This window comes from Hyperoodon ampullatus, assembly GCF_949752795.1.
Source record: "Hyperoodon ampullatus genome assembly, chromosome: 2".
NCBI classification, from domain to species: domain Eukaryota; kingdom Metazoa; phylum Chordata; class Mammalia; order Artiodactyla; family Ziphiidae; genus Hyperoodon; species Hyperoodon ampullatus.
Genome location: NC_136915.1, coordinates 16755480 through 16775444, shown reverse-complemented (window position 1 = coordinate 16775444; position 19965 = coordinate 16755480). Strand labels below are relative to the sequence as shown.

Here is a 19965-nt window from a genome sequence, read left to right as displayed (position 1 = left end):
GGATCACATGCTCATTCCCAAGCCAATCCCTGGCAAGAGCAATGGGACCACCATGATTGGCTGGGGCTGAGGCCAAGGTCTGCCTCCCTGCAGCACAAGGTCCCACAGGGTGTCCTACATTTACCCCTTCCTCTCTAGCATCTACAGTCTGTTTTCTTTTCGAGTTCCACCCTATCTGTCCACACAGAGACAACTCCCTCCCATCTTAAGGAAAAGCTCTTTATTCGACCTTGCACCCTTTCTAGCCACCATGTTTCTCTCCTGACTTCCATGAGAATTAGGTGGGCTCATGGTTGGCAGAACTCAAAGGAAGTTACTGAGGTGTGCAGAAGGGCTCTATATTCAGCGTCTTCCTCAAAATGGACAGAGGCTCAAGAACCAGGGCCGAGGAGGTGAAGTGTCAGAGATACAAGATGGCAGTAGACTCCTTGTGAGGTGATGACTTCTCCACCAGAGGAACTATTCAAGCAAAGGCTGGATGACCCTCTCTGGGTCAATGTAGAGAGCTTCTCCTACTGGGAGTGAGTTTGGATTGAGTCTGTTCATTCATTCATTTATTTATTTATTCAACAAATATTTATTGAGCACCTACTGTATGCCAGGTACTGGGCTAAATACTGAGGATGCAGCAGTTAACAAGACAGAAACGCTCCTGGGGTCACTCAGCTTAGGGGTTAGCAGGGGAGATGGACCTTAAGTGAATAATTATACACATAAAAATATAGTTACAGGTATTGTAGGATGACCCTCAAAGTCCCTTCGAATCAAAGATTTATGATTTTTACGTATAATGCTTAGCTCAGTGCCTGGCACATAGTAGGTGTTCAGTAAGTGTTAACTACTATAGGTATTCCCTAACCTTGGAGCCTATGGCAATGTTTCCCTCCTCCGAACCTCTGTATTATTTATGTCTGAGTGGTACTCATTTGCCATTCAGACATACTTTTATTATTAAACTTTGGATTTGTTTATCTGGTGACTATAGTAAACATTCTTTTACCCCCAGAAACTATAATATTAACCTACTAAATGATGCTGAACAGATTCAACTGGTTAAAAAACAAGAATTGTTCACATTCATCCACTTCCTTGCCTACCTTTCGCAAGCCAAGAACACAAATAATAATTAAAAGGAGAAGAGTTCCTAATATATCTACAGCACTTTCCCAAACATCAGCTTATCTGGGCCGACAGCAGTCCTGTGCAGAGAGAAGGAATATTATCCCCCCTTTCCAGCTGAGAAAACTAAGGCTTAGAATATCACTTTTCCAGTACCTGGGGAGGAGAGTGCTTCTTCTTCCAGTTCTCAAGCAGCTTGAATAGAACCCCTGCTAAAAGACACCTGGGGAATCATCTACTTCTCTCTTCCCACTTTACAGATGAGAAACTGAGACTCAGGAAGATGCTGGGACTTGACAGTAATCACGTGGCTAGTAAATGGCAGAGCTGATGTAGGACTCAGGACACCTGACTGCCAAGCCTGTCCTAATTCACCCTTTCCTAATATACACAGGGTGCTGGTCGTTCCCACTGACCAACAGGTGCTGTTAATAATTAAGGGTGGGGTGGGAGGGAGGGAGACGCAAGAGGGAAGAGATATGGGAACATATGTATATGTATAACTGATTCACTTTGTTATGAAGCAGAAACTAACACACCATTGTAAAGCAATTATACTCCAATAAAGATGTTAAAAATAATAATAATTAAGGGTGGGTGGGGGGATGGGGGTGGGGAGAGGGGTGGGAGTGAGGGGAGGGGTAGGGAGGGGGTCCCGCATTTCCCAGGTGAGGCTGGAGGTTAAGGTAGTCACAGGGCTTGAGGCTTACCTGGGTCCCTGATACAGCTCAGTGTGGAGCCACAGTCAGCCTCAGGGCTCCGCTTATATCTCCAGCCCCCGCCATTCCTTCATCTCCCTTCCGTAGGCCCTGGGCCCTTCTCCCTCGCTGTTTGCCTTCTACATCCTGTGCTCTTGGCGCCCCCTTGTGGCTAAAAGTATCCACTGCCGCCTTGACTGCACCTGTTCCCGGGAAAATCCGAGATCATGGAATGTGGAGATGAAGGACCCTTAGAGATAATTTTACAAATTGTTTCCATTTTTCTTGGGGGAATCCTGTCTTCCAGACTAGTTTCCCAAATGTATTGTTATTGACTAACTCTCTGAATAGGAATAACGTGTGTGGTTCAGGGTAGGAAATGACTCCCATCAATCACCAAGTTGTTTGTAGCGCCAAACAACCTGAACGAGATAAAAGTCGGTATAGTTTAGTGCGTAAGCATGTAGCTCTGGAGAAAGATGAAGCTGGGTAAACTCTGCCACTTCACCTCACTGAACCTCAGTTTCCGCATCTGTAAAATGGGGATTAAAATAATACCTAACTACTTTGTAGGGAGATGGGAGAATGGCATGGAAAGCACAGTGCCTGGAACACCATATACAAAAATTAACTTGTGTGATGTATAGGAAAGTGGTTAAGATACCAGATCCTAAGAGGTCTCATCACATGGAGAATTTTTTTTCTTTTATTTTTAGTATCTATATGAGATAATGGATGTTAACTAAACGTATTGTGGTAATCATTTCACAATATATGTAAATCAAATCATCATGCTGTACATTTTAAACTTACACACTGATGGATGTCAATTATTTCTCAATAAAACTGAAAAAACTTAACTCAAAATGGATCACAGACCTAAATATAAAACCTAAAACTATCAAACTTTTAGGAGAAAACATAGGAGAAAAATCATTGTGATTTTAGGTTAAGCAAAGATTTCTTAAATGCAACACCAAAAGCATGATCCATAAAAGAAAAAATCCGATAAACTGGACTTCATAAAAATCAAGAACTTCTGCTATTCAAAAGACAATTAAAGAGAATGAGAAGTCAAGCCACGATATTGAAGAAAATATTTGCAAATCACATTTTGTAAAGGACTTGTATCCAAAATATACAAAGAACCCTCAATAATTAGAAAACAACTCAATTAAAAAGTGGGGAGGGCTTCCCTGGTGGCGCAGTGGTTGGGGGTCCGCCTGCCAATGCAGGGGACACGGGTTCGTGCCCCGGTCTGGGAGGATCCCACGTGCCGCGGAGCGGCTGGGCCCATGAGCCATGGCCGCTGGGCCTGAGCGTCCGGAGCCTGTGCTCCGCAACGGGAGAGGCCACAGCAGTGAGAGGCCCGCGTACCGCAAAAAAAAAAAAAAAAAAAATTCCTGCGAGATAAAAATAGAATCTGGGCAATAAAATAAAGTCTAACCTTTAAAAAAAAAAGTGGGGAAAAGATTTGAGCAGATACTTCACTCACAAAGATATGTGGGTGGCAAGTAAGCACATAAAAGATGTTTGACATCACTAGTCATTAGAGAAATGCAAATTAAAACCACAATGAGATGCCATTTACATACCTAAGAATGTTTAAAATCAAAAGAGTGATTATACCAAATGTTGCGGAGGATGTGAAGGACTTGGGATTCTCACATACTGGTGGGAATGTAAAATAGTACAACCATTCTTGGGAACTTCTGGGCAGTTTCTTAAAAAGTTAAACATACATCTGCCATATGACCCAGCCATTCCTGTCCTAGGAATTTACCCAAGAGAAATGAAAGCATTTGTCCATACAAAGACTTAAACATGCATGTTCAAAGCAGATTTATTTGTAATAGTTAAAACCTGGAAACAACCCAAATGTCCATTAACAGGTCAATGAATAAACAGATTGTGATGTATTCATATAATGGAACATTATTCAGCAATAAAAAAGGAATGAACTATTAGTGATACATACAACGATATGGATAAATGTCAAAATAATTATTCTGAGTGAAAGAAGCCAGAGAAGAGAGAGTACATACCATGTGATTCTATTTATATGAACTTTTAGAAAATGAAAACTAACTTACAGTGATAGAAAGCAGATTTGTGGTCGCCTGGGGATGAGGTGGGGTGTAAATCATTATAAAAAGAAAAAGGTCTCCCTGATACCCTGCATGAGGTCAGGGGGCATGTCCAGCATAGTATCCCTGGGTCCTACCATATCTGGGAGAGTACATTGGATGGGTTAAATGCTCATTAAAAATATGCTGACATTCGATAATTCCTAATAATTATTATGTTAGGGGCTCCCCCAAGGGAAAGCTCTGTAAGGAAAGTGAGTGATAACCTGATGTGATTGTCAACACTTTTTCTATCTTTTATTTCCTTTGGCACACCTCTGTAGCAACATCAGTGCAGGATGCCTGCTTTCATATTTATTCATTTTATTTATTTAGTTTTGGCTGTGTTGAGTCTTAGTTGCGGCAGATGGGGTCTTCGTTGAGGCATGTGGGATCTTTCATTGCAGCATGGGGGCTCTCTCGTTGAGGCACGCGAGCTCAGTAGTTGCAGCGCACGGGCTTAGTTGCCCCCAGCATGTGGGATCTTAGTTCCGCGACCAGGGATCGAACCCGCATCCCCTTCATTTGAAGGCGGATTCTTTACCACTGGACCACCAGGGAAGTCCCAGCCTGCTTTCAAATCTATCAGGTGCCTGGACCCTGCCAACTGTCTCACTGGAATGGACAGCCTATGAGGGCATTTACCCAGTGACTCATAGGGAAACCAACAGCCTAAGTTTGGAACTCAGTGCTTCCAGTGGTGATGTTGTCCTTAGTAACCCCATCTCTCCCAGGTTTGCTCCCCCTAGATTCTCTGCCTGGTACCTTAGGAACTTACTTTCTCTAAGTCAGAGGCTTAACTTGTGATTAAGTGAGGAGAGCCATTTTGAGCTGAGAATGGTTCCCTAGGGATATCTGGCTGTGGCCGAAATTGCCCATCTTTCATCACTCCTACCAAGGTCCACATGATGTAAATTTCAAAATATCCCAATAGGATCAAGCTCAGCCTGGCTGATGAAGGATTTCAGCCTTTGGCCAGAAAAAAAAAAAAAAGGCAGGGTTATTTAAAACCAAACTGCTTTAAGAATGACAATCTTTTATGGAAAACAAACTTATGGTTAGCAAAGGGGAAAGGTGGGGGAGGGATAAATTAGGAATTTGGTATTAACAGATACACACTACTATATATAAAATAGATAAACAACGAGGACCTACTGCATAGCACAGGGAACTACATTCAATATCTTGTAATAACCTGTAATGGCAATGAATCTGAAAAAGTATCGATACATATGTAACTGAATAGATATAAGAATAGATATATATGTATAACTGAATCACTTTGCTGTACATCTGAAACACTGTAAACCAACTATAATTCAATTTAAAAAAACAATTAAAAAATTTGATGTTGGAAACCCCTCCCCCCCCAAAAGAATGATGGTCTTTTTTTTTTTTAAACATCTTTATTGGAGTATAATTGCTTTACAATGTTGTATTAGTTTCTGCTGTATAACAAAGTGAATCAGCTATACATACACATATATCCCCATATCAGAATGATGGTCTTTTAATGAGCTCCCAAGGAACTTGTAAAAGGGTCTGAAGAATAAAACAAGAAATACCACTGATACCACAGATAGACAAAAAATCATAAGAGAATACTATGAACAGTTATATGCCAACAAATTGGACAACCTAGAAGAAATGGACAAATTTCTAGAAACATACAACCTGCCAAAACTGAGTCAAGAAGAAATAGACAACTGGACAGACTGATCACTAGAAGTGAAATTGAATTTGTAATTTTAAAAACTCCCAGCAAACAAAAGTCCAGGACCAGATGGCTTCACAGGGGAATTCTACCAAACATATAAAGAACTAACACCTATGCTTTTCAAACTATTCCAAAAAACTGAAGAGAAGGGAACACTCCCAAATTCATTCTACAAGGCCACAATCACCCTGATACCAAAACCAGAAAAAGACACTACCAAAAAAGAAAATTACAGGCCAATAATTTTGATGAATATAGATGCAGAAATCCTCAACAGAATCTTAGCAAAACAAATCCAACAATACTTAAAAAGGATCATACACCATGATCAAGCTGGATTTATTCTAGGGTCACAAGGATGGTTCAACATTCGCAAATCAATCAATGTGATACACCACATTAACAATAGGAAGGATAAAAATCACATGATCATCTCAATAGACGCAGAAAAAACATCTGACAAAATTCAATGTTCATTCATGATAAAAACTCTCATCAAAGTGGGTACAGAGGGAACATATCTCAACATAATAAAAGCCATTTATGACAAACCCACAGCCAACACAATACTCAATGGTGAAAAGCTGAAAGCTTTCCTGCTAAATTCAGGAACAAGACAAGGATGCCTACTCTTGCCACTTCTATTTAACACAGTATTGGAAGTCCTAGCCACAGCAATCAGAGAAGAAAAAGAAATTAAAGGCATCCAAACTGGAGGGGAAGAGGTAAAACTGTCACTATTTGCAGATGACATGATACTTTATATAGATAAGTCTAAAGCCTTCACCCAAAAGCTATTAGAACTAATAAATGAACCAAGGTTCAGGATGCAAGATTAACATACAGAAATATGTTTCATTTCTACACACTAATAAATAATGAAAATCAGAAGGAGAAAGTAAAAAAAATTATGTTTAAAATCACATGGAAAAGAATAAAATACCTAGGAATAAACTTAACAGAGGAGGTGAAAGACCTACACTCCGGAAACTATGAAACACTGATGAAGGATATTGAATATGATACAAAGATATGGAAAGATATCTGTGCTCTTGGATTGAAAGAATTAATATTGTTAAAATGGTCATACTACTCAAAACAGATTTAATGCAATCCCTATCAAAATACCCATGACATTTTTCACAGAACATATAATCCTAAAATTCACATAGAACCACAAAAGACCCCAAATTGCCATGGCAATCTTTAGAAAAAAAAACAAAGCTGGAGTTATAGTCCTTACAGGCTTCAGACTATACTACAAAGCTACAGTAATCAAAACAGTGTGGCACTGGCACAAAAACAGACACATAGACCATTGGAACAGAATAGAGAGCCCAGAAATAAACCCATGCACCTATGGTCAATTAATCTACAACAAAGGAGGCAAGAATATACAATGGAGAATAGATGGTCTCTTCAACAAGTGGGAAAACTGGACAGCCACATATAAAACAATTACATTAGAACATTCCCCAACACCATATACAAAAATAAACTCAAAATGGTTTAAAGACCTAAATATAAGAACAAGAACCATAAAACCCTTAGAAGAGAACAAAGGCAGAACACTCTATGGCATAAATTGTGGCAATATTTTCTTGGATCAGTCTCCTAAGGCAACAGAAATAAAAGCAAAAATTAACAGATGGGACCTAATTAAACTTAAAAGCTTTTGCACAACAAAAAAACCACTGACAAAACGAAAAGACAAACTATGGAATAGGAGAAAATATTTTCAGATGATGTGACTGATAAGGGGCTAATATCCAAAATATACAAACAGCTCATAAAATAACATCAAAATACAATATCAAAAAAACAAATAACCCAATCAAAAAAATGAGTAGAAGACCTGCATAGGCATTTTTCCAAAGAAGACATACAGATGGCTAACAGGCACATGAAAAGATGCTTAACATCACTAATTACTAGAGAAATGCAACTCAAAACAACAATGAGATATCACTTCACACCTGTCAGAATGACTATCATTAAAAAGTCTACAAATAACAAATGTTGGAGAGGGTGTGGAGAAAAGGGAACTCTTGTACACTGTTGGTGGGAATGTAAATTGGTGCAGCCACTGTGGAAAACAATATGGAAGTTCCTCAGAAAACTAAAAATAAAGCTACCATATGGTCCAGCAATTCCACTCCTGGGTATATATCCAGAAAAACAAAAACACGAATTTGAAAAGATACGTGCACCTCAGTGTTCATAGCAGCACTATTTACAATGGCCAAGACATGGAAGCAACCCAAGTGCCTATCAACAGACGATTGGATTAAGAAGCTGGGATATATATATATATATATATATATTTATATATATATATATATATATATATACACACATGAATATTGTATATATATATATTGTATATTGTATATTGTATATGTATATGTATATGTATATATTGTATATATATATTGTATACATATATGTATATTGTATATGTATATATATTGTATATGTATATGTGTATATGTATATGTATATATTGTATATTGTATATATATATATATATACACACACACATGAATATTACGCAGCCATAAAAAAGAATTAATACTGCCATTTGCAGCAATGTGGGTGGACCTAGAGAATATTACTCTTAGTGAAATAAGTCAGAGAAAGAAAAATACTGTATGGTATCATTTATATGTGGAATCTAAAAATAATCTAAAAAATCTAAAAATCTAAATAATCTAAAAAATCTAAAAATCTAAAAAATCTAAAAAATAATACAAATTAATGTACATACAAAACAGAAACAGACTCACAAAGATGTACAAAATAAACTTGTGGTTACCAAAGGGGAGAGGGAAGTCGGGAGGGACAAAATAGGGGCATGTGATTAACTGATACAAACCACTATGTATGAAATAGAAAAGCAACAAGGATATACTGTAAGCACAGGGAATTATAACCATTATCTTGCAATAACCTATAATGGAGTAAAATCTGCAAAAATACTGAATCACTATGCTGTACACCTGAAACTAACATAATATTGTAAATCAACCACACTTCAATTATTAAAAAAAAGAAACAATGTTTCATTTAAGAATGACTTTTTAAAAATGAGCTCCCAAGGAACCCCCTTGAGAATATAACAAAAGTTCCCAAATAGTCAGAAACCTGTAAACAAGGACCCCTAGCAGTGGAGACTCTCCATTGGTTTTCAATTTTACAGTCTTTTTAAAATTTTTGTGCTTTTCTTTGCTGTGATCTAAGAATACAAGAATTTCGAAGATTGGGATTGACATATGTACACTAATATGTATAAAATGGATAAATAATAAGGACCTGCTGTATATAAAAAATAATTTCGATGATTAAAAAACAAACAAACTAACTAACAAACAGGTTAGATCATGCCCTGCGGGTTCTCAAACAGTTTTACTAGATCCCATCCTCAAAATGATGAAGTTAAAATGTTTGGTTTGGCAATTAGCGACCTACAGGATGTGGTCCCAACCTTCCTTTTCAATTACTTGCTCCCTGCTCTCTGTCATATGCCCTTGGCTCAGGCTGTACCAGCCAACTCTTGATAGCTTTGCACTTTGCTCATCTTGTTCCCTCTGCATGAAAAGTCTTTCCCACTCCCATCCTGTCACTCTACCCACCATTCTGTTTACAGAACTCAAATTCCTTCCCTCATGAGGAGAGTAAGCTGCATCCCTCTACCGGAGGCCTTTGTTGCCCTAATTCCATTGGACCTGGGATAATAGATAACTCTGTCCGGGTCTGTTTCTCTACAGACCCTAAACAGCCAGAGGGCAGAGCCTGGCTGTATACGGTTGTGTCTCCTAGTGTCCAGCCCAGAGCCTTGGATGCAGGAGGTCGTTGGTTTTGGAGTGACTGGTGTGTTCATCTTCCTCTTTTTAAAATTCAAGTTTTATTAATTTGAAACATGCCATACATTCACATTTAAAAAGTACAAAAGAGTGAAGAGTCACTCTGTTCTCTAGCCACCTAATTCCTTCTTATGGAAACAACCAATATTATTTTATTCAAACGTGTATATTCTCCTTCCTTTCTGGAATCAGTGAGATCACATTCAAACAGTTTACAGTTTGCTATTTCACTTTGCTATGCTCATATACACATGTATTAAAATTTTGTTTAACCAACTATTGAAAACATTTAGTTTGTTTTCATTCTGTTGTTATTAAAAACAATGCTGCAATTTATACTGTATATTTGTTATGTTCACATGTGTGAGTATTTACACAGGAAGAATTTCTAGAAGTGGAATTGTTCAGTCAATGGGTGTGGGCACTTTTAATCTTGATCCGCATTGCCTAATGGTTCTCCATAAAGAATAGGAGTCTCTGTCCCCACACCTTTGCCAACACAATGTGTTATCAAACTTTTGACAAATTTAATTAAAAAAATAAAGTTAGATCTCATTATAAGTGTGTGTGTGTGTGTGTGTGTGTGTAACAAATTCATGATCATCCCTTGGGTTGAAAATCATCAAAGGCATGTGGCGGTGTTGACAATCTGGAGATTCTAACCCTATGTTCATAGAGTGTAATTCTTATTTGACTCCTAGCATAATTAAGGAATGGGGTAGGAAAATGTCATGGATAGCCAGCTGCTTTAATAAAGAGATTTTACTTTTTTAGAGCAATTTACAGCTTTTAGATGCATTTTACATACATTGATTTTGGCCATTGGGTACATTCCTGTATTTTCAATTTAAAGCAGAACCTGGAGACAGCTGAATGAACACATGCTTTGCAGGTTGATGTTTTGGATAAAATTTGGGGGTATCTCTTGATTATTTTATGAAGGAGATCAGAAAACAGTTTGAAATCTGCACTATAGCTGTGTTGTGAGGATTAAGTGGTATGATGTTCGTATAACTTTTTGTCACAGTGCCTGACGCATAATAGGCACTCAAGAGCTGCCTCCCTCCCTCCCTATTTTTTGGCTGCGCTACGGCGCGGCATGCGGGACCAGAGATTGAACCCGCGCCCCTTGCAATGGAAGCGAGGTGTCTTAACCACTGGACCGCCAGGGAAGTCCCTGTAGCTGTAATTGTTAGTTAATAAAATATGCTGTTATATGTTTTGACGGCAGATTAAGGAGTTGTCAATACCTTGGTGATATAACCTGCCTTCTTGGAGGTAATAAGCTTTGTTGTCCGGTAAATTCCTCTCCAGCACTCATTAGCAGTGTGACTTGGAGCACACCCCCTAACCTCTCTGGCCTCAGTTTTGTCACCTGTAAAAAGGAAGAATAAAAGCCAAGACTCAAGGTTTGCCCTGAAGCTTAAATGTGTAATACTCACAAGTGCTTACTAAACATTAATTCTCTTCTTTCCTCCCAATCCAATGGCGGAGTCATCAAACGACCCATCAAACAACGCGATAACCCCAGGAAACCAGAAGGACTGAGACCGTGGCGACGCGGGCGATATTATGGCTGATGCACCGAGTGTCGAAAGGGTCACGGAGCGACAAGCTATCACTCAGCTTCGCAAAACCGTTCCCCACGTACGAGTTGGGAGACCCGGCCCCAGCAGAAGCAGCTGAAGCCCGGCGATCACCCTGGCAACACAACCTTCCGGTCTGCTCTGCTCTGCCCCACTTCCAGTTCCAGGTCTTGCGTCATCACTGGGCGACCGGTTGCGCGTTTCCGGTAGAGACAGTGCTGGGGGTGCGGTTCCGGGTGGAGGGAGGTGGCAGGAGGCGGAGGGCGGGGGTCGCGCGGTGTGGGGCCTGACCTTGGCGGCGTCCCAGTCCGCGCCCAGGGCTCGGCGCAGCCATGGAGAGCGGAGGGCGGGCCTCACTGGGCCAGTTCATCCTGCTGGGCACCAGCTCTGTCGTCACCGCTGTCCTGTACTCCGTGTACCGGCAGAAGGCCCAGGTCGCCCAAGAGCTCAAGGTCAGTGCTAGCGCCCGTCTGACCTCAGCCGGTCATCCTGCCCGGGGTAATGGTGAGCCCCCGATTCGCCGTGGGCCGTTCCGCCCTCGGAGAAGATCCAAGAGAAGGAAACAGGCTCTGAGAGGGTGTCGCCCGGCCGGTAGACGGAGGAACTAGGATCAGAATTCCGGTCTCGTGATAACTGCTTTACTGCCCCCTTTCTCTGCTTTACTGCCCCCTTTCTCCTAAGTCTCTCTCATTACTCAGAATGAATCTTGACTTAATTATTTTATTCGACAAATATCTATTGAACACCTGCTATGCTCCAGGCGCTGAGGGTATCGCGTGGGTGGAACAGACAGAAGTCCCTGACCTCATGGAGATTCCATTCTAGTCCAACCAGACAGACAATAAACAAGTCAATCAGATGGTGTGACACATGGGGATAAATACTACAGAGTAATGCAAGGAAGAGAGGACATGGAGTGCTGGAGAAAGGGTGACATTTAAATAGGGTGACATTTGAGCAGAGCCCAGGAAGACTTGAGGGGGGCAGTGCAGGTGCCTGGGGAAGAGTAATTCAGACAGAGGGAACCGCAAATACAGAAGCCCTAGATTTACCTACTACATAACCACTCAGCTCCTTGCTTCTAAATGACTTCCTTTTTATATTAATAGCCCTTTAGGAAATGCCACCCACTTTCCTGAGCTGCACTTTACAACTTACACAACACGTTTCCATCTTGGTTTTAGTTTTTCTTCACAGTAATTTCTTGGGGTAGTTAAAATGACACCTCCGGATTGCAGATCAAAAAATCGAGACTCCGAGGAAAGGTCTATACAGCTAGTCAGCTTGGAACTTAAACTTAGGTCTTTTGATTCCAAGTATAGGATTTTTTCTTGTTGACCACATTGCTCAGTTGTGAATGTGTGAGCAGCTCACGAGAGATGGACCTCGTTAGGTCAGAGACAGGATCTTATTTACCCCTCTTTCCTTCTAGGTTCTAACCCAATGCTTAACAAAGAGTAGATGCCCAGTAAATATTTGTGGATTTGTTTTGGCTGCAGTTTCATAATACAACAGTTAGGGCTTAATTTGACATTTATTTGAGAGACGGATTCCTAAACCTAACTTCATTATCATCAGATTGTTTGCATTAAGAGCTTAGAAACAAATGTTCGAAATCCCTGCCATGAAGGGAGTTTTGGAATCTGCCTGGAATGCACCTAGTTACCAAGGAATTGAATCTGTGGTGTGAATGACATCCTGGTGAGATTCCAACTGCCTTCTTGTTTGCTTAATTAAATAAGTTACTCCTGAAGTGATTGGCTGTGATTGTAACTGATACTTTACTTTCTGACTCCGAATCCGAAATCACATTGGCATCAAGTTGGCGGGAGGTGGGATCCTCTGAAGCAGTGACCCATCTTTGGGTGACCTTAAAAGCTTTGCTGATTAGTTCCTAAATGAGGATGAAAGAAATAGACCCTTCTTGGAAAAACAGTTGGGACTTCTCATATTTTAGGTTCTAGTTTCTTTTCTTTTCTTTTTTTTTTTTTTGCTGTACGCGGGCCTCTCACTGCTGCGGCCTCTCCCGTTGCGGAGCACAGGCTCCGGACGCGCAGGCTCAGCGGCCATGGCTCACGGGCCCAGCCGCTGCGCGGCAGGTGGGATCCTCCGGGATCAGGGCACGAACCCGTGTCCCCCTCATCGGCAGGCGGACTCCCAACCACTGCGCCACCAGGGAAGCCCCCGGTTCTAGTTTCTTGATCAGATTATAAAACTTCTGGAGTAGGGCTTGGGTCTTATCCTTTTGCATCTCTCATAGTGATGGGAATGCTTATTTATCACATGCCTACTATGTGCCAGCCCCTGGTCTGGATTCTTTCACACTTAAGTTTCATTTAATCCACGTGAAAATCCTGTGAGATTGTGTCCCCTGCCTCTTACAGGTTTTGAAACTGAGACTCAGATAAATTAAGTTGCCCAAAGTCACAGTAGAGGCATTGAAGCTTGATTCAATCCCAGGTCTTTCTGACTGAATTCCCCCTCCCTTCCTTTTTAAAAAAATTTAACCAACTATCCTATGGTGGATACTTTACTAGCTGTGTGACTTTGGGCAAATTACTTCACTTCTCTGAGCCTCAGTTTCCTTATCTGTAATTGGGCATAATAATGTCTGCCGTATAGGGATGGTATGAGCATTAAATGGGGTTATGCATTTAAAGTGCTTAGCAGAGTGCCTGGAATGTAGTATATCTAAGTGCTTATTTATTTGATGATTTATTCATCAAATATATATTTAGTGCCTGCTATGTGTCAGGCACTCTGTCGGCACTAGGGGGACAGCAGTGAACAAGACCGACAAGGCCCTAGCCCTCCTAAGTTCAATAGTCCAGTGGAGGGAGAGACAGATAATAAAGGAGTAAATAAACTGAGGGTTAGTTGTTGTTATTGCCATTGTTTTTATTATCTTCCCAGTGTACATGGTTAATAAGTTTTTATTGACCTTGCTCCTGTTTTTTACTGTGCAGCAGCAGCTTAAACTTAGAGTGACCTTAGTATGTATCCAGTACCTCCTCACCTCTTTAGAGATTACTCATCCGGCGTCCTTAAGATTTGTTGATGGAAATACCTGAAAGCAGGAACTGTCCTTCATTCATCCCTGAATCCCTAGCGCCCAGCACAGTGCCTGGCTCAGAAAATGTTCAGTGGTTTTATTAATTTTATCTTACTTTTTTTTTTTTCGGTACGCGGGCCTCTCACTGCTGTGGCCTCTCCCGTTGCGGAGCACAGGCTCCGGAAGTGCAGGCTCAGCGGCCAGGGCTCATGGGCCCAGCCACTCCACGGCATGTGGGATCTTCCCGGACCAGGGCACGAACCTGTGTCCCCTGCATCGGCAGGCGGACTCTCAACCACTGTGCCACCAGGGAAGCCCTAATTTTATCTTACTTCTGATGCATCAGTAACAGGCTTGGTTGGTTCCCAAGCACGGCAGGTTGGAAACTGAATGGGAAGGGATGGAGAACTGGGGATTGTGAGAGGAGGGTAGCAACAGAGGTAACTGTGCTTGCCTGATTATGAGGGAAGAGAGGCAAACTGAAGAGTAGAAGAATAGTGTTTGGCACCAGTTCCCGAAGCCTTGCCCTGTGATGCAGAGGCAGCCCTTTATTATAATGTCTCATGCAGAGCATGAACTGACAAGGGCCCGGTGATAATTATACCTACCGTGGCCCAAGCCCCTGCCACGTACTGGTCACTACTTGAGGTGCTTTTATGCATAAGCCCTTTGGCTGCATGGTTCTGTGTTGTCAGGAAAAGATCAAATTACATTCAGATCTATGGTATACAAATTGATTAGTATCTTTTATATTTTTGTCTTAAAAAGTTAAAATGAAAAGGAGTGAATGTTTGGTTAACTGGAGGAGGAGTGTAAGTGGCACCCCCATTCTGCAGATGGCAGAGATGAGGCGCTGCCCCAAGCCTGTTTATATGGTAAAAGTTCTGGGACACAGCTTCGGAATCAGATTCTCCGTAGTCTCCTTCCTGCCTGATGTCCTTAGTCTCTCAACGTGAAAAACGTAAATAGTCTTTTTTCTTTTTTCACTTGTTTGAGCATATCAGTATTCAGCAGTCAATTCAATCTGTTGTTTCCGTTTAGGGAGCTAAAAGAATCCACTTGGGTGAAGACTTAAAGAGTATTCTTTCAGAAGCTCCAGGAAAATGTGTGCCTTACGCTGTTATTGAAGGTATATTTATTTATTGGTAAAATGAAAAATAACTCCCTCTTCTAAAAGTTTGGTAAAGGTTTTCTTGGCTGACGTTGAGGGCCTTTTGTAGCCTTGGGGCAGTGGTTCAGAACTTGGACTTTGGGGTCAGAAAGACCTGTGTTACTGCTGTGTGATCCTGGCGAAATTATGCAACCTTTTCAAACCGTCATCGCTCCACCTCTAAAATATACATTACAGGGTTGCTGTAAAACTGAAATGATGTGATCCGTGTAAACTGCTTAGCAGAGTGCCCCAAAGCATAACTTATGGTGATGATGTTTTCATCATGTTGATTAATTAAACTCACTCAAACGAAATACAAAATTTAAATTACTTTAAAGGAAAGGGCGGAACAGTTCTTCAGAAATAAAATAATTTGTTTCCATTCAGGAGCCGTTCGGTCTGTTAAAGAAACGCTTAACAGCCAGTTTGTGGAAAATTGCAAGGGGGTGATCCAGCGGCTGACGCTTCAGGAGCACAAGATGGTGTGGAACCGGACGACTCGCCTCTGGTGCGTAGCCTTGCGCCACGGGCCCAAACCACACAGGTGGTCGGTTCAGGTGTTGGTGTCCTGGCCCTGTTTCCACGTCTTCAAGCTTTTCCCGAGACAGGGCGGAGACCGGTCTCTCAGTGCTGCTGATATTCTTGTGCGTGGTCTGAGCACCTCTTCCACTGCTGTCATCTAGGCATCCTGTCCAAATGCAGATTCCTGGGCTCCGTTCCAGACCTACTGAGCCAGAATTTCCAGGATAGGGGACCTGGAGTATGTGGATATGCACACTAAGGTTTGAGAAACACTGATTTATGGCATGGATTAATGATTTCAGTACCTGTTAAGATAATTTCATGCTATTACATGGAGTTCCATTTTTCCAGCTGATGGTAGGAGGGCTTTGTTTTGGATTTCTATTTTATTTTAATTTTTATTGTGGTAAGAACACTTAACCTGAGATCTTCCCTTTTAACCAAATTTTAAGTACAACAGTACAGTCCTGTTCACTCCAGGCACAAGGTTGTACAGGGGATTTTGAACTTACTCATCTTGTAGAAGTGAAACTTTATACCCGGTGAACAGCAACTCCCCATTTTCTTTTTCCCTCAGCCCCTGGCAACCACTGTTTTACTGTTTCTGTGAGTTTGGCTACTTCAGATACCTCATGTAAATGGAATCGTGCAGTACCTGTCCTTCTGTCCGTCTGCCTCAGTTCGCTTTGCTTAATGTCCTCCAGGTTCACGCATGTTGTCACATGCGGCAGGATTTCCTTCTTTTTTTTTTTTTTTTATAAAGGCTGAATAGTATTCCCTTGTTATGTATATACCACATTTTCTTTATTCATTTGTCGATAGACATTTAGGTGGTTTCCGTTTCTTGGCTGTTGTGAATAACCTTGCAGTGAACACGGGAGCACAGATGCCTCTTCTAGATCCAGGTTTTAGTTCTTTTAGATATATACTCTGAAGTGGGATTGCTGGGTCGTATGGTAGCTCTATTTTTAATTTTTTTGAGGCATTTATTTAAGATAAAAAAAATCAGTCTGTCTTACAGGGGCAAAGGGAAATAAAGAGTAGAGGTGATCTGTGACAATATTTGTTGCCCACTGAGATCGCCTGAGAACCTAAAAAACCGAGCTTCCCTCTTCTGAGGCTCTGGACAATTGTGATTTCTGTTGTAGTCTTCCACTCGCTTCAGACTTCAAACTGTCCTCCTGGCATCGAGGTGCTCTCCACCCCTGCCCGGGTGTGAGGTATCTGCCATCCTTTGTTTTATCTTGAGTTCTCTTGTAGGAACGACTGTTCCAAGATCATTCACCAGAGGACCAACGTGGTGCCCTTTGACCTGGTGCCGCACGAGGATGGCGTGGATGTGGCCGTGCGGGTGCTGAAGCCCCTGGACTCGCTGGATCTGGGCCTAGAGACGGTGTACGAGAAGTTCCACCCCTCCATCCAGTCCTTCACGGACGTCATCGGCCACTACATCAGCGGGGAGCGGCCCAAGGGCGTCCAGGAGACCGAGGAGATGCTGAAGGTGGGGGCCACCCTCACGGGGGTGGGCGAGCTGGTCCTGGACAGCAGCTCCATCCGTCTGCAGCCCCCCAAGCAGGGCATGCAGTACTACCTGAGCAGCCAGGACTTCGACAGCTTGCTGCAGAGGCAGGAGTCCAGTGTCAGGCTCTGGAAGGTCCTGACGCTGGTGTTTGGCTTTGCCACGTGCGCTACCCTCTTCTTCATCCTCCGGAAGCAGTATGTGCAGCGGCGAGAGCGACTGCGCCTCCAGCAGATGGAGGAGGCGTTCCGGGAGCACGAGGCCCAGCTGCTGAGCCGAGCCAACCCCGAGGACCGGGAGAGTCTGAAGCACGCCTGTGTCGTGTGCCTGAGCAACTTCCGGTCTTGCGTCTTCCTGGAGTGCGGGCACGTGTGTTCCTGCGCCGAGTGCTACCACGCCTTGCCGGAGCCCAAGAGGTGCCCCATCTGCAGGCAGGCGATCACCCGGGTGATTCCCTTGTACAACAGCTAATGGTCTCGAGGCCCCACAGTGAGACCCCCCGCCCCACTTCAGGGCTGTTTATCTCCAGGCCTTTAGAAGAGCAGTGGTGGGCGGCTGTCATCTCACAGCCCCAGCAGCAGAGGGCGGTCTTTCCAACATGCAGGGGACCTTTTCCGGTACTGAGCACAGACTCATAGCCGCACCCTGGGGCAGGCGCCGTGTCCCTTCCCTGGAGGCCCTGTCCCTCCCCTGGAGGCCCTGAGCGTGCGTGGCTGAGGACAACTCACCGCTCAAGCGCCAAAGTCAGTGGCCTCCAGCTTTTCTGTTCTGGTGTCTTCTCATCCTTTCTGGTGAGGTGTCGGTTCCTGTGGACTTGAGCCTTGAATGACTCGGCCAGAGGGGAGGCAAAGTTGCCTTGCGGAGCGGCTTCTGAAGAGACTGTGCAGTCTTCTTCCCCCTTGCTTACAGCCCGGAAAAAAGTTGTCAGGCTGGACGCGTCACTCGAGTCCCTTTCCCTCACGTGCTGGCCTCCTACATGCGCGCACACGTGTGTCAGGACAAAAGGAAGTGAAATCCTGCATCTGCCCTCTGCCTAACAGGGCGGAACTCTGGTCAGAGAATGGAGAGAGGTCATTTGCGGGGGCACTCGGACCGGTGCCCGTTCAGTGATCCCCGTGGCAGTGAGGATGGGGCCGCTTAGCTGCAGCCCTCCTGGGGCCACCACGGACCTAATGAGAGGGCCACCGGAGCACGCGTCCACCCTGGCTTGGAACTCCCGAGGCCTGAGTGGGCTGAGGGCTCTGGTTTTCCCAGAGGAAGCAGTAAGGGCACTGCTGCCCCAGCCTCGGGCTTTCCCAGCTCCTCTCCAAGGCTGGCCCCACGGAAAAGTAGCAGCCAGCATCCTGAGCACAGAGCCTCTCCCAGCCCCCCGGCCCACCCCTGAAAAGTTCACATCCCGTGGGTGTAATCACACCGCCCTTCTCACAGGCCTGCTCACCCCTCAGCTGTCCCGCTTGAGTTTGTGAGTGTGGAGAAGTGGGGAAGCCTCTCTCACCACCTCCGAGTGTCCAAGGGCACGTGCACGGCGCTTTCCTCTCTCGCTTCCCTGACTTTGAATATCCATGCCCGATCCTCCTTTATGCGGGGGAGATGGGGGTGCTCTCAGGGGGCTGACGCCGGTTCTCTGCGCGTCCAGCGTGGACGGCACAAATAAAAGACGTTATAGCCACGTGTCAGCCTCTTGCTTTGAACGAGAGTTCAGCAGCGAGGCTGAAGCTGCCCTGGGATGGCATTGAATCCTCTTATGGTGGAATGAGCTGGGGACCTGGAGGCCTCTGTGCGTCCTTCCTTGCCTGCAAGGTGGTGCAGCTTGGTGATGCTGAAGCGCGGGGGATGCTGGGGGGTGCTGGGGGGCCTCCGGTTAGCCTGAGAGAGGGCCGCCCCGAAGACATGCCCGCAGGTCACGCCCGGCCTCGCTGAGCGTCGTCTTTTTATTTATTTATTTATTTATTTATTTATTTATTTATTTATTTTTGGCTGCATTGGGTCTTCGTTGCTGCATACGGGCTTTCTCTAGCTGCGGCGAGCGGGGGCTCCTCTTCGTTGCAGTGCGTGGGCTTCTCACTGCAGTGTTTTCTCTTGTTGTGGAGCACGGGCTCTAGGCGCGCAGGTTTCAGTAGTTGTGGTGCATGGGCTTAGTTGCTCCACGGCATGTGGGATCTTCCCGGACCAGGGCTTGAACCCGCATCCCCTGCATTGGCAGGCGGATTCTTAGCCACTGCGCCACCAGGGAAGCCCTGAGCGTCGTCTTTGAAGACATCTGTGCTGACGTCCTGAACACAGGCAGTGGCATTTCACCTGTTGGGAGAATGGGACAGGGGTGTTGGGGACAGCAGGGAGGACACTAACATATGTACTGGATGCTCTTTCAGACTTGAATTTCATAGTAAGTCGATCCTCACAAGACCCTGCAGGCTCTCATGGTATCTCATCCTACAGATGAGGAAGCAAGCCCCGAGGGGGCATGTTCACCGGCTCAAGGAGACACAGCCAGTAAGGGTGGGGGTGGGGGTGGGGTCCACATTTAAACTCCCAGCTGCTTCAGACCCCTGACCCTCCTGCTCACGGCGGTGGGGCTAACGGGTCCCTCTGCTCACGGGAATGCCCCAC

The 19965-nt window shown here is 44.0% G+C and overlaps 1 protein-coding gene across 1 annotated transcript; it reads left to right on the top strand.

Moving 5' to 3' along the window:
- Positions 1 to 11441: 11441 nt before the first annotated feature.
- MUL1 (mitochondrial E3 ubiquitin protein ligase 1) lies at positions 11442 to 19017 on the top strand (the record flags this gene model as incomplete). Its single annotated transcript, XM_079698656.1, has 4 exons — positions 11442 to 11561; positions 15203 to 15290; positions 15702 to 15822; positions 17097 to 19017. The coding sequence occupies 4 exons, from the start codon at positions 11442 to 11444 to the stop codon at positions 17824 to 17826; spliced, it is 1059 nt and encodes a 352-aa protein (XP_079554782.1). The 3' UTR covers positions 17827 to 19017.
- Between the last annotated feature and the right edge of the window lie 948 nt (positions 19018 to 19965).